A 13,823-nucleotide genomic window follows, 5' to 3' on the forward strand; every position below is an offset into this window, starting at 1 on the left:
CATGAGACTAGGTGAGTTCTCCTGACAGTGGGCTGTTATAGAATGAGGCAGCCCATGTGTTTGGCACCCCTTGTCCTTAATTGGTCCTCTTTCCACTTCTCCACTATATTGGGATGCAGCCATTTGGCAGCACCATGCTATCTGGACTTTTCAACCACTAGAATCATGAGCCAAACAAACCTCTTTCCTTTATACATTTGTAGGTATTCTAGCATCAAGGAAACTAGATGGAAGTTACTCATTTACCTACCTTTAGAAGTCACATAATTCACTTCTGCTATATTTTATTGGCAGTCACAAAAGTCTGCCCACATTTAAGTGGGACATAGACCCCACCATTTGAGAAGAGGAGCATTGCCTATTGTAAGAACATGCACAATGGAATACATGATGGCATCCATGTTTTGAAAAAAAGCAATCTGCCACAATCATACAGCTGATACATTGGGCAGAGATAGGATTTGAATCCAGATCAGCCTGAATGCAAAACTCTTAAACCATGATAGTGTACTATCAAGACAGATTCAAAATGTCTCAAGCACTGAGTACAGGATACCGAAAAATGCACATCAGAGAGACATCAACCAACAATTGTGTCCGGAAAAGGGAAGCCAAGATGTTGAGATGCTTGGAAACCATGTCGTATAATCTAACACACAGTTGAAGATATTTAGCCTAAAGAAAAAAAAAATCGACATGACAGCTTTCTTCATATACATTCAGCACAAATGTGGAAGAGGGAGATGTTATATCTTGCAGCTTCCAGCAGATAGAAGAGACAGGGAGGCAGATTCCGGTTTATTGGCAGCAGTTTGGTGCAGACAGCTGGTTTTAGATCCAAGCAAACCAGGCCACTCACTGGCTACAGCACTAGGCGGATCATTTATCCCCTCTGGGCCTCATTTTCCTCATCTGTAAAATGAAAAAAATAAAATAAAACTTATCTTACCATTGAATGCAGAATATAGAAGAGAGATCTCTACACCCATGAGCCTAGCAGAAAGGATGTAATACTAAGTGAAATAATCCAGTCACAAAAAAAAAAACAAATTCTGTATGAGTTCACTTAGATGAAGAATTTAGAGTAGAGACAAGAAGTAGAATGATGGTTGCCAGGGACTGTGGGGGGAGAGAAATGGGAATTATTGTTTAGTGAATAGAGTTTCTGTTTGATAACATAAAAAGTGCTCTAGAGTGAGGTGTTGGTCATACTGCAACATGAACTTCCTATCACTGAAGTGTATACTTAAAATTGGTGAAGATATGGGGCTGGGATGTAGGTCAGTTGTAGAGGCCCTGGGCTCCAACCCCAGCATCATGGAGAAAAAGAATGGCTAAAATAGAACTGGTATGTAGTTCAGTGGTAGAGGATGTGCTTAGCATGGGGGAGGCCCTATGTTCAATCCTTAGTACCAAAAAAATAAAATTAAGATAGCAAAATTGTATTTTACAGAAAAATTGTATTTTACATAAAAATCAACAATACTATACTTACAAATAAATAAAATTTAAAAGATACATATGTATAGCAATCTGATATACAGTAAGCCCTAAACATATGGTAGCTTCTTTTGTTGTTATTCATTATAGCCATTTAATACTAAGGCTGCCTTATATTGGAAAGCAAGGTTAAACTTGGCAGTAAGCAGTCTCTAGATGGAATGTTGGATTAAAGACCAACATTAAAAACCCATCTTGGGCCCTCCCAAGAGGAAATCCAGCTCTTAGGGTCCCTGTTGTCCTTCCGATGGGCTCAGCCATTGGACCTGCTGGGACTCTGACAGTACCGGTGAGGAAAGAGCAGGAGGAAACCAGGAAGGAAAGAAGGAACAGCACTGGATTCCTGAGGGAGACGTGGGAGAGGCAGCAGAGGTCTTTGGGCAAAGGTACTGATTAGAGTCATAAAGATATCAGATAAGTTCTAGAAGAATCCATCTAGACTGCATCTATCTAGGCATGGTGCTGTGGGGCAGACTCCAATCTCAAGCACCTGATGATACTGAGTTGGGTGACCCCAAAAAACACTGATCACAAATCAGGAAACCAAGACCCAAATCAGATCTTATAGAATAGCAAAAAAATGTAGTATCAAGAAGGAAGGAAAAGTGGAAGAGGGTGGCCGGACCCTCAACTTATTTTAAGAACTTGTAGGGCACTCACCCTGTGCCAGCCATGGATTTAAGCATTTTATGAATGCTCACTCATTCGGTCATCACAATGCTCCTCTGGGGGAATGTCACTATTATCCCCCCATCTTATAGGTAAGGAAACCAAAGTAGAGAAGCTGAGTTTTCTCGCCCATATTTCCTCAGCTAGAAAACTGTCAATCAGGTTTGAACCCAGGAAATCTAGGTCCAGAGGTATGATCTTTACCACTCCACACTCCTGCATCTCTGGGTAGCAGAAAGAGTGCTAGCCAACTGCATACACTGTGTCATTGAATTCTACAATAAGGGTAATTATTATTGCCCCCATATCCAGAGAAGGAAAACTGAGGCTCAAAGGAATAAAGATGCCTCCTCAATATCACAAAAGCTAATAGAGAACCGAGGTAAAATGTTAACACAGGCCTGTGAGCCCTTGTCACTGTGTCAAGTTATCTGTTTGACAGGCACAAAGGCATAGGACCCACCAGGTATTGAATATCTTCTTAGAACTGCAAGACCAATTGATGACATTTGCGGTAGCCAATCAAATCTCAGGGTCATGGCAAGGTCTCAGTGCACTGTCCCCAGGTGGGATAGTAGTTTCCTCCCCCAACCTATTTCTCCTCCATAAATGCAGCCATGCCTGGATTTGGTGTCACAGTGATAAATTCCAGTCTCTGATGACAAAACTCCCGGGCCTCATCCCTGTCTGCCTGTTAAGCTGCAAGACCTTTTCTTGGCTCACCAGGGAAAACCTGGAGAAAAAGGAGAAAGGCTGGATTTCCAGAACATTAAACTTCCATTGCGTCTATTGCCTGCCAATCTCCCAGTTAATCACTTTGAGAAAAGAATCCAAGGAACCTCCAAGGGAGCCAGGGGCGGGGGTCGGCTCGCTGCAGCGCCACCTACTGAGAAATCCTTGTCTTTACAGCAGGAAGGTCTTTTCCTTGGAAGGTCAATGCCTCCCTTCTCGGGTCCTGGCACAGACTCACTTCATGCAGAGAAGTAAGCCTGACCTAGCTAAAGGGACAGTTCTCTCTCCATATTTGGTACAAAAATATCAACCAGAATTTATGCAAGAGCCAGCAAATATTTAGTGAGTACTTTCCACGTGCCAGACACAGAGTGATTAAATAGGACTCCAACCCTGTTTCTATAATCAGGAGCTGAAGCAGCAAGACCCAAGGAAGGGAGCCACCCTTAGCTCTGAGGAGATAAATGCTGGACTTCTCTTCCCAGCACCACTCCAGCACCCCACACATGCCAGTGTGCACATGCTTCCTGCCTACTTTTGTAACTTGGCTGGACTGGAGAAGATCTCCATGTGTGGCAGCAGATACATGGCTCTGTGGAGTTTGCCCATCAGAGGGGTACAGTAAAATGACCGCTGAACTGAGCATTGAATTAAGAGACAAGGTCAAAATGCCTGAACAAGTCGCCAACCTCAATCATTCTGTTTCCTTACCTGTAAAATGGGATTCATTATAATTACTACTTCATAAATTGCTCATCCCATTCCATTCTTTCAAATAAACATAGCTCACCACTCTGACATATATGATAGAAATATATTTTAGTAAAAATACACAAAAAGATGTGGAGATATGGGTCCTTTATGCTCTATTGGTAGAAATGTTAGTTGGGGCACCCTTTTTCAGGGGAAGGGGGTTCCTTGGCAATAAGTTTCAAAATAAACTATCTTCACCTTTTTTCTCAAAATCTTTCTAGAAGGGCTTGAGATGTAGCTCAGTGGTAGAGCACTTGCCCAGCATGCATAAGGCCCTAAGTTCCATCCCCAGTACTGACAAAATAAAGAAGAAAATCTTTATAGGAATTTGCATTGTGTGTGAAGAGATACACGCCACCACACTAATAAACACAGATCATTTATAATTTGTCTGTCTTTATTATACCATACATAGAAAAGTATAGCTGGGCGCATTGGTGCATGCCTGTAATCCCAGCAGCTTGGGATGCTGAGACAGGAGGATAGCAAGTTCAAAGCCAGCCTCAACAAAATCAAAGTGCTAAGCAACTCAGTGTGACCCTGTCTCTAAATAAAATACAAAATAGGGCAAGGGGAGTGGCTCAGTGGTTGACTGCCCCTGAGTTCGATTCCCAGTACCCAAAAATCAGAAAAGAAAAAGTGCATATAAGAGATGTACCCATTAAAGAATAGCTATAATTTAAAAAAATAAGCAGCCAAGTACTGAATAGTTGACCTAAGAAATAGAATATTTCTGCTTTTAAGCCAAGCTCCCAAGATCCCTTACCCCATCTCCTCCACTTTCTTCTCCTGCTCCAATGGCTTACTGCCCAAAATTTTGTGTTAATCATTCTGTTGCCATTATAGTTTTATCACACATCTAAGTATATCAAAAAAGAAGATTTTTGTCATTCTTACTTTCTGTATCTACAAATACTGTCAATTTTGCCCATGAATTTTATTCTTTTAGTTCAATAATAATTTTGAACAATGGCTACTAATTCACAGATTAGGAGGGTGACCGCAGATAAAAATTATGTATTGCATATCTCAAAAAGCTAGAAGAAAATCTTTTAAAATAAGTTATAATTTTATAAAATAAATATTTATATATATAAACATTTACCATTTTCTTTTTTAAAAAAATATTTATTTTTTAGATGTAGATGGACACAACACAATGTCTTTATTTTTATGTGGTGCTGAGGATCGAACCCGGGTCCCGCCCGTGCGGGCAAGTGCTCTACCGCTGAGCCACAATCCCAGCCCAACATTTAACATTTTCTTTCATCACTTTTTCTTATACTTCAAACCTCTCTTGAAATGTTTTTCTACTTCCTGTTATATATATTTATTAATTTCTTTAGTACATGTTTCTTAGTAGTCAAGTGTAGCAATTGTAGTTTTTGTTTGGCTTTGTTTTATGGTACTAGGGATTGAACCCAGAGGTGCTTTACCATGCAGATACATCCCTCAGTTCTTTTATTTTTTTAATTTGAAATAGGTCTTGATAAGTTTCTGAGGGTTTCACTAAATTGCTGTCGCTGGCCTTGAACTTGTAATTCTCCTACCTCAGCTTCCAGAGTTGCTGGGATTACAGGCATGCAACCACCGTGGTTGAATTAAAAAAATATCTTTAAAAACACAATTGAGGACTGGGATATAGAGTGCTTGCCTTGCATGCACAAGGCCATGGGCCACAAACACACACACACACACACACACACACACACACACAATTGAGTGGGGTGTCGTGGCCCACACATGTAATTCTAGCAACTCAGAAGCCTGAGGCAGGAAGATGCTAAGTTTGAGGCCAGCTTCAGCAATTTGCAAGACCCAGTCTCAAAATAGAAAAAAATAAGTAAAAAGGACTGGGGATGGGGCTGGGGTTATGGCTCAGCAGTAGAACACTCGCCTCCACGTGAGAGGCCTGGATTTGATCCTCATTACCACATAAATAAATAGAGAAATTGTGTTCAATTACAACTAGAAAATAGATATTTTTTTAAAAAGGACTGGGGATGAAGCTCAGTGATTCAGTGCTTGCCTAAGCATGTGCAAGGCTTTGTATTTAATCCCCAGTATGCTGAAAAAAATTAATAAAACTTTTTTGCATTATCTTTATATTTGCCCTCATATTGACAATAATATTGATAGGGTAGAAATTTGGCATAATTTATTATTTTGACTTAATATTTTAAAGCTATCATTGTTGCTGTTACAAAATGAGCTGTGGATAGAATTCTCATTGCTTTACAGGACATCTATTTTTTCCCTCAGGCTACTTTTAGGATCTTCTCATTGTCTTTAGTGTTTCCAATTATTCTACAAAATATGGGGGTCAAGAATCTGGGAATGGCTTAGTGGGGTGGTCTGATCCAGGTTCCCTCATGAGATGACTGTCAGGGTGTTAACAGGAATTGCAGTCAACTGAAGGCCCCGTGGGCCTAGAAGATCCCCTGCCATGAAGGCTCACTCTCATGGCTGCTGGCTGGAGTCCATAGGCTGCTTGAGTATCCTCACACCTGGGAGCCAACTTCTTCCAAAGCAAGTAATTAAAGAGCAAGGAAGAAGGTTTTTTGGTGCCTTGTATGACCTAATCTCTGAAGTCACACTCTTTATTCTGTTTGTTAGAAGCAAGTCACTAAGACCAGCTTACACTCGAGCAGAGGAGAAGTAGGCTCTACCTGTTGAAGGGAGGAGTATGAAGGCACTTGTGGACCTATTTCAAAACCACCATGAAGGGCTATGGCACAGACATGGGACCTCTAACTTTCTGAGTCTTCCTGAGGAACCAGGCAAGAAGGAATCGTGGTAGAGTCAAGTTCACATAGCACCAGGCAAATAGTGACCACTGCAAGACAGAAGAGGAGAAAAAACAGACCAGAAGACATCTTGGACCATCACCACCCCTGCCACACACACACACACACACACACACACACACACACACACACTACTTTGAAGAATGGTGGTTTCTTGTGGTCCATGTGGAACAAACACCATGCATCTGAGCAACTAAATGGGTTTTCTCGAGAGGCTATGGCTCACTTCATTCCTTTCCTATTTTCCCTTATTCTTGCTGCCCTAGGGCTGCACCATTCAGAAACACTTGAGTATCTTCTTTGTTTCAAGTCCCAGGTTCCTGTAAAGACAGGAAGTTAATCTTGGAAATTACAGGTGTTCAACAGGGCATGGTGGCACATACCTACAATCCTGGCAATTTGAGAGGCCAACGCAGGAGAATCGCAAGTTTTGAAACTAAACAATGACTTCTTTGTTTCAGGTGGTTCCTGCCCTTCCTGTAGCACTAAAACCCATTGCTTTCATGAGTCGAGAGCCCCAGGAAACACAATATAGAGGATGTAGATGGGCATCCAAAATACATTTTAACATGCTGTCCATCCCCTTTAAATAAGGTATTTTCTCAAAAAGTACCAACATTGTCATCAATTCTTTTTTTTTTCTTCTTTTCATATTGGGGATTGAACCCAGGGGTGTTCTACCACTGAGCTGCAACCCACATCTTTTTACTTTTTTTCTTTTCTTTTTTGTGAGGGGGGAGGCGGACACGGTCTCACTAATTTGCCCAGGCTGACCTTGAACTTGTGATCCTCCTGCCTCAGCCTCCCACAATCATGTGTCATTACACCCATCTGTCATCTACTCTCATTGAGACCACCTCCAGTCGGCCTGCTAAGAACACCTGCCTTTCCTGCTCCAGACCCCAGTCCAAAATGCTCATCTATCCCTCTTTATAGACAGCTCCATTTGGACCCATTGTCCTGGTGTTTAGCTCTTCTAGAGTGTAAGTTTCAGTACTCAATTTTTTTATTTTTATTTAATTTATTTATTTATTTATTTATTTGGTACTGGAGATTGAACCCAAGTCACTTAACCACTGAGCCACATCCCCAGCCCTTTTTATGTTTTATTTTTAAAGACAGGGTCTCACTGAGTTGCTTAGGGCCTAAGTTACTGAGGCTGGCTTTGTGCTCACAATTCTCCTATCTCAGCCTCCCAAGCCACTGGGATTATAGAGGTGCACCACCTAGTACTCACCTTCTTGATCCAGAATAAGAAAGTACCCTTTCAAGCCCCATTTCTCCAGGAAAGAGAGATTGAATACAGAGATGTTTTAAGGCATGAAAAGAAAAGATGGGTGAGCAGTTGCTTTGCAAACTGAAATGTAACATTTAAATATCATGTATTGTCTCTGAGAATGGTACTTTTCCTGATGCTACCTCTCTAGATACTTTCTTTTTGAATAATAACATTTGTCTGGGGGGGCCATAAGGAACCTCAGGGTTGGAAGGGGGGTTTCTTTAAGTCATTAGTGAAAAAGGATGAAGCAAGAAGGGGCACCTGTGGAAAGCCAGCTTCAGATACCTTTCATCTGCTCAGACAACCACTGCTTCAGGCATCTGCTGGTAGAGCAATATTAGAAAACAGCCTGGGGATGACATCTAAGGAGGTCCAAGTCTCAATGTGAGATGGCGGCAAATCAGAAACCCAAAACTTCCAGGCTGGCCACTTCTGCGGCCATGGACAGAGATCTCTCCAGGCTGCTGTCCAAATTCTCTCTGCTGGGTGGAAGGGGAACTGATTTATGTCTCCAGCAGGTATGCCAGGGAAAATTCAAATTGATCAAAAATTAAATATTCATAGGACATTATTCATTAAGATTCATCTCACCGAGTGGATGAAATGAGGCAAGGGAAGAAATTAGCTTGCTTGAGAGTGTCAAAGTGATTATGTGATTAAATTGCAATTTATAATTTCTCCTTCAAAAAAAAAAAAAAAGCGTTACTTCTTGATTTGTGTTTTCTCCTCCTTGCTGTGCCCCCTTGTCATCTAGGCCTGAGCCAAGGACACTCAGGGTTAATCCCAGGTGGGAAAGCTCCACACCCAGTGCCCAGTTTCACCCCTTCATCCTCCCCCATCACCCCACCCCCGACTCCGAGAGAAGCCCTTCACCTTCCTCAGGGTTCTGCTCTTAATGCTGACAACTGGGCTTCCACAAGCAAGTGACCACCTCCCCAGAGAAGACTAGACAAATGAGGCACGGGCCGGGCTCAGTGGATCCCATCTGTAATCCCAGCCACTCAGGAGGCTGAGGCAGGAGGATGGCAAGTTCAAAGCCAGCCTCAGCAATTTAGCGAGGCCCTGTCTCAAAATGAAAACTAAAAAGGGCTGGAGATGTGACTCAGGAGAAACGACCCCCAGGGTTTGATCCCGGGTACTACAAAAAAAGGAAAGAAAGAGAGGCCTTGAAGAGCAACAAGCTTCAACCAGAACAGCCCTGCTTTTATCTGCTTTATACACGGTGCTTCTGTGTCTGATTTCATTTCAAGCAAAGGGTTGGCTGCTAAAAATAATTTAAAAACCACTGAATTAGATGACCTCTCACAAGACCCTTCCAGTCCAAGAGCCTCTGATTCTCTGACTTCAGTGGTCCAGAAATGAAATGTACTCTGAGCTAGACAAAGGCTGTTTTCCCCTCTCGCCTCTTGCTCTTAAGAAGAAACACAGGCTGTCTGTCTGTCTGTCTAGAGCCCAGATGTAGCTAATGGATAACTGAGGCAGATAGATAACTGTATTTATTTTCCTCTGTCTCTCTGTCTTCTTCTATCTTGGCCTCTCACTTTCTGTGTCTCTCTTTTGCTATTGCCCAATAAAGATTTAGAGGCTGGCTTCCGCAGTTGGGAAGGGCAATATTAATTCCAAGCTTGTTTCCAAACACCACGGAGGCCTGCCTGGGTTAATTAGTTGCGCAGGCTTTTCTTCAAGTGAGCGAGCCGGCAGGGTTTTTTACAGCTCTGTCACTGCATTTATTTGTTCGTTTTGTGTTTTATTTGGAAATACATTTATCTGACAATAAATAACATCCACCATGACTAGGGCTGATACAGGCAATGAACAGCCCCTCTGGGGTTTGGGGGGGTCCCAATCAGAAAGCTTCTCAGTCTGCTCCCCCTATCCTGAAGGATGCTTCTAGATCTTGGGAGAGATGGAGAGTATGCCAGTGAAGTCAGTGGAAGGAGGTTAGAGAAAGAGTCAGGATCAAGGGTCATGGACATGGTTAAAAGCCAAGAAAGGAGGTGCCCCCGGGTGAAGAGAGCCCCCAGCACAAGAAGGGCAGGATCCTGAGGGTCTCAGTGAAGGACATTAAGGATGTGCCTGCAGCATGATAGGGTGGAGGCAGAAGATTGAGTTCCAAGCCCCAGTTCCAGCATGCACAAACTGCATGATCTCAGGCAGGTTGCTAACCTCCATTCCTCAGTTTCCTCACCCATAAAATGAGAAGGCCCAGAGTGATTTCAAATACATCTAGGAGACAATGGAAGTAAATTTACTATATAAACAACAGAGATTCTCATTTTTTCAGATGAAAAGAAGTGCTCAGGTAGACATTCCTGGAGTATGTGGTCAAGATTCTAGACCTCTCTGGAAAAAAATTCATCTAAAATGTTAGAGAAGGTGGGGGGTGATATTGGCCAAATTTTCTTGTTATATTGTGTGCATGTAGGAATATGTAACACATCCCATCATTATGTGCATCGATTCAAAAAATGTGGAAAAAGAAAAAAATTAAATGGAGAAGGGGTTGAATGAGAGAACTCAGCCCCTGGCCACAGGGTCCATGCTGATGACATCAATATCATCACATAGTCTGGCCATTTATAAATTGACCGACCAGTCCCACCAGGCCTAGGTAAAACTCTTGCATGAGCTCCACATATTCTGTTCTTTCAAACAAAAAAAAAAATTACTGTGAGATGTAGTTCATTCAGATTCATAGAGCTTACTTAGTGTGAGGGATGGGAAGAGGTGAGGGCCAGAATATGCCTTCTGCAGGCAGGATAGGATATTAGGTAGAGCTTGGGATAGGATATTGGTAGAGCTTGTAACACTTTCTGGCTATAAACTTAACCTGTCTATCTCATTTTAGTTTTCTCATCTGTAAAATGGGGATAATAATGGTACCTAGCTCATTGGGCTGTGGTGTGAGGACTGGATGAGATGAAGTATGGTATGTGCATAGGATATCAGATGGCATGTAGTAAGAGCCCAATAAACACTAGCAATATTTACAATACATAAAAAACTACTGAAGCCAGACATGGTGGCTCATGCCTGTGAACCCGGCTACTAGGGAGACTGAGGCAGGAGGTTCGAAAGTTCAAGGCCATCCTGGGCAACTTGCAAGACCCTGTCTCAAAATAAAAGTTAAACAGAGGAAGAAAAAGAAAAAAATCACACACACACACACACACACACACACACACACACACACACACACACATATGGCTGGAAATGGAAAAATTTAAAAACTACTTTTCACATATGATAAGACACTTGCTCACATGCATGTGAGCATGTGAAGATCAACCTCAACACAGTGCAAAAGAAACAGTTGAAAAGATGGGGGTAGGGAAGAGCACGTGCAAGAGGCCCTGGGTTCAATCCCTAGCACCAAGAGACAGTAGAGATAGGGTATCATTGTATATCTCTAGATGCCCTCTAACGTGTTTTCCCATTGTGGTGGGCTTTTAGCCAAGAGGAGCCAAGTAACCCTGAGAGTTACCTGCAAGCTGCCAGCAGATGGAGCCAGTCACCTCCACACAGGGCTGATGGAGGAACAAGCACCCCTCAAATGAACTAGCACCCTGCACTCCTGCAGTCAGGATAGGAACAGGACAGGGAGATAAAAGGAGATTCAGCAGGCTCATGGGGAGCATAGTGTACTTAGGGAGAAGCTAGGCGCCCCTCTCCCCTGTAGAGAAGAGACTGGGGTGCTTTCCTGCCCCTAAGTGAAAGGAGAGGGAATCCAGACTCGCCACGATGCCTCAGAGACACAGAGCATTGTGACACAGAACTCTGTTCTCCTCTATGGGAGGCCGAGAACTGCACCTAGATCTTTTTGCTCCATTCCCCCGCTGTGGGAAAGAGAAGAGCAGTGCTTAAGTATTGTACCTTGAGGTTTGGGGTTGCACTTGAACACTGAGACTGCCACCCCTTTTAGGCCTGGAGAATCTAAAAAGGAGAGGCCCACTGCATTGGCCACCTAGCCAGAACTGCGAAGACCATGGGGACAGCTCTCATTCAGGTCTGGTGTGGCCCTCAAAGGATTAAGGAGGAGAACTCCAATAGGCACCGGGACTTCATGTGGAGAAGCAAAGAGAAGGAGCTCAGGTTTGCCCAGGTGGCTGCTGAATTATGAGTTAAACACTCAAGACAGAGATGGGGTCAATGGGTGCCATACCACTGTCAGAGCCAAAGAGAGGTATGGCTAGGGCGGGGGAACTGATCCTCAGTGATGAGGAGGGCTGCCTGAAGTCTTCAGCATCTGACAGAACCAGACAGGACTACGAAGGGGTAAAGGACATGTCCTTTGTCCCCATAAGTCATTTAAAGAGGCCTCTGCCCAGATCCGGAGGCCTGGAAGAGGAAGAAGAAGAAGAGGTGCCTTCAAATCAGAACCCATTTCCCTTCCAAAGGCAGGGCCCAGCTCTAGCTTATGCTGGAGGGAAGGGAGGAAAAGTGATCTGAATCAAGTTTTCGATCAAAGTTTTAAATAGGTAAAAGGCTGAGTCTTAATTACCGGAATGAGACTTAAATGAAAGTGGCTGTAAAGTTATGGAATCAGACCAAGATGTTAAGGGAGCTGCTCCCCGACAGGAAAGAGACCTGGCACAGGATAGCCAGGGGCAATTACTGGAAGAATTACTGTTTCGTGTTTATACCTCAACAAGTTGAGACTCCCCAGTAAATCGATCCCAATTACATGCACGCAGGAAGTAACAGGGCCTTGGAGACCAGTGTCCCTGTGGTCAGAGCACCCTAGTGGGGGATAATGACTTGCACAAAGCATGTCCTCCTCTTTCTCATTCAGGAGCTGTCTCGCCTCCTAGGGCAAATGAAGCAGGAGAATATATCCTCAGGCTTTTAATGAGGCACTTAGAAAGAGGAACACAACGGTTTCTTCTTACAGGAATCCTCCACGGGATGCACTAACAGGGAGCTATAAGAGGTGGTGCAATTTGCTCACCCTTCTGGTGTATTCCAGGAAACCTTACTCTCAACTCATTGGAACAAGAGCCAGGGGATCCCATCTGGGAAGGCAACAGACAAGGAGGTCCTTGGTCTCCAGGTTGAGGAAGCTAGGAGAGGAACGAGTCAGGGGGACACAACAGGCCCTCGGACATAGTTTCTATATCTAGAAAATCAAGAAACTGCCATAGGGGCCGGAGAGGAAATGAAGTTTTAAAAGAGCAGTGTTTGCAGAATAGAATGTTCTCTTGGCTTTTTTCCATCTGGGCAAAAGGGAAGAACTAACCCTTATTGAATGCCTGTACTGAATCATGCATTGTATTCATCCTTGCTTATTTAATCTTCCCACAAACCAGCTAGGAAACATTTTTTTTCTGTCTTATAGATGGGGAAACTGAGGCAGGGTGGTTGCCCAGGGTCATATGTTGCTAGAATTTGACGCTTGAGTCTGTCTGTATCACAGATAATGAATAATCCACACTTACATGGTAGGCTCTTCAATAAAGGCCTCTCTGACCTGCTCCCAAGACTGTAGGTGTTAGCTGCCCCACCCCCCCACACACACACACACACCATTAGTTCCTTTAGGAACCATCTCAGCTTCTGAGGCACAGTCATTTTTCTTAGTGGTGGTTCCCAGCCAGTGGCTGCAAAAGATGGTGCTGTAAGATCTAGCCATTTCCTACCAGTTGGGAACGCCTGTAATAGGCAATTATTATCCCACGTGCCCAACTGGACTGACAGAAACCTTGTGGAGTCTGCATCCGAGGCTAAGAGTTCCCACTGGCCAACCACTGGCTGCCTTTCCTCCCTCAGCTATTATTCCCCTTTGCACTCCTACCTCAGCCTCAGCATCTGATGCAGAAGACCTGACTGGGATGCCCAACTGGCTGACCCCAAAGTTCTCCCTCCTTCTGACACTTCATCCTTGTTACCTCATCCTTGTTACACTTCATTCTTGATTCCTGGGTTCAACTTGAAAAAGCAGATGACCACAAGCAACAAAAGAAAAAATATTTAATTTTGACTTCATTCAAATTTTTAAAAATCTGTGCTTCAAAGGACACTATCAAGAAAGTGAAAAGAGCCAGGCGCAGTGTGCACGCCTGTAATTCCAGTGTCTCGGGAGGCTG

At 43.4% G+C, this 13,823-nt stretch overlaps 1 protein-coding gene across 8 annotated transcripts in view; it reads right to left on the minus strand.

Annotated features, from left to right (window-relative positions):
- Positions 1-267: 267 nt before the first annotated feature.
- St7l (suppression of tumorigenicity 7 like) overlaps positions 268-13,823 on the minus strand; it is a 255,364-nt gene continuing 241,808 nt past the window's right edge. For all 8 annotated transcript variants that reach the window (XM_040287383.2, XM_078027022.1, XM_078027023.1 and 5 more), the window contains one exon: positions 268-912. Coding sequence is in view for 1 of the 8 variants with exons in the window: in XM_078027022.1 (XP_077883148.1) it covers positions 880-912 (33 nt within the window). In the remaining 7 variants the exon portion in view is untranslated. The remainder of the gene's footprint in view (positions 913-13,823) is intronic.

The sequence above is a fragment of the Ictidomys tridecemlineatus genome, chromosome 11, assembly GCF_052094955.1.
Source record: "Ictidomys tridecemlineatus isolate mIctTri1 chromosome 11, mIctTri1.hap1, whole genome shotgun sequence".
NCBI classification, from domain to species: Eukaryota; Metazoa; Chordata; class Mammalia; order Rodentia; family Sciuridae; genus Ictidomys; species Ictidomys tridecemlineatus.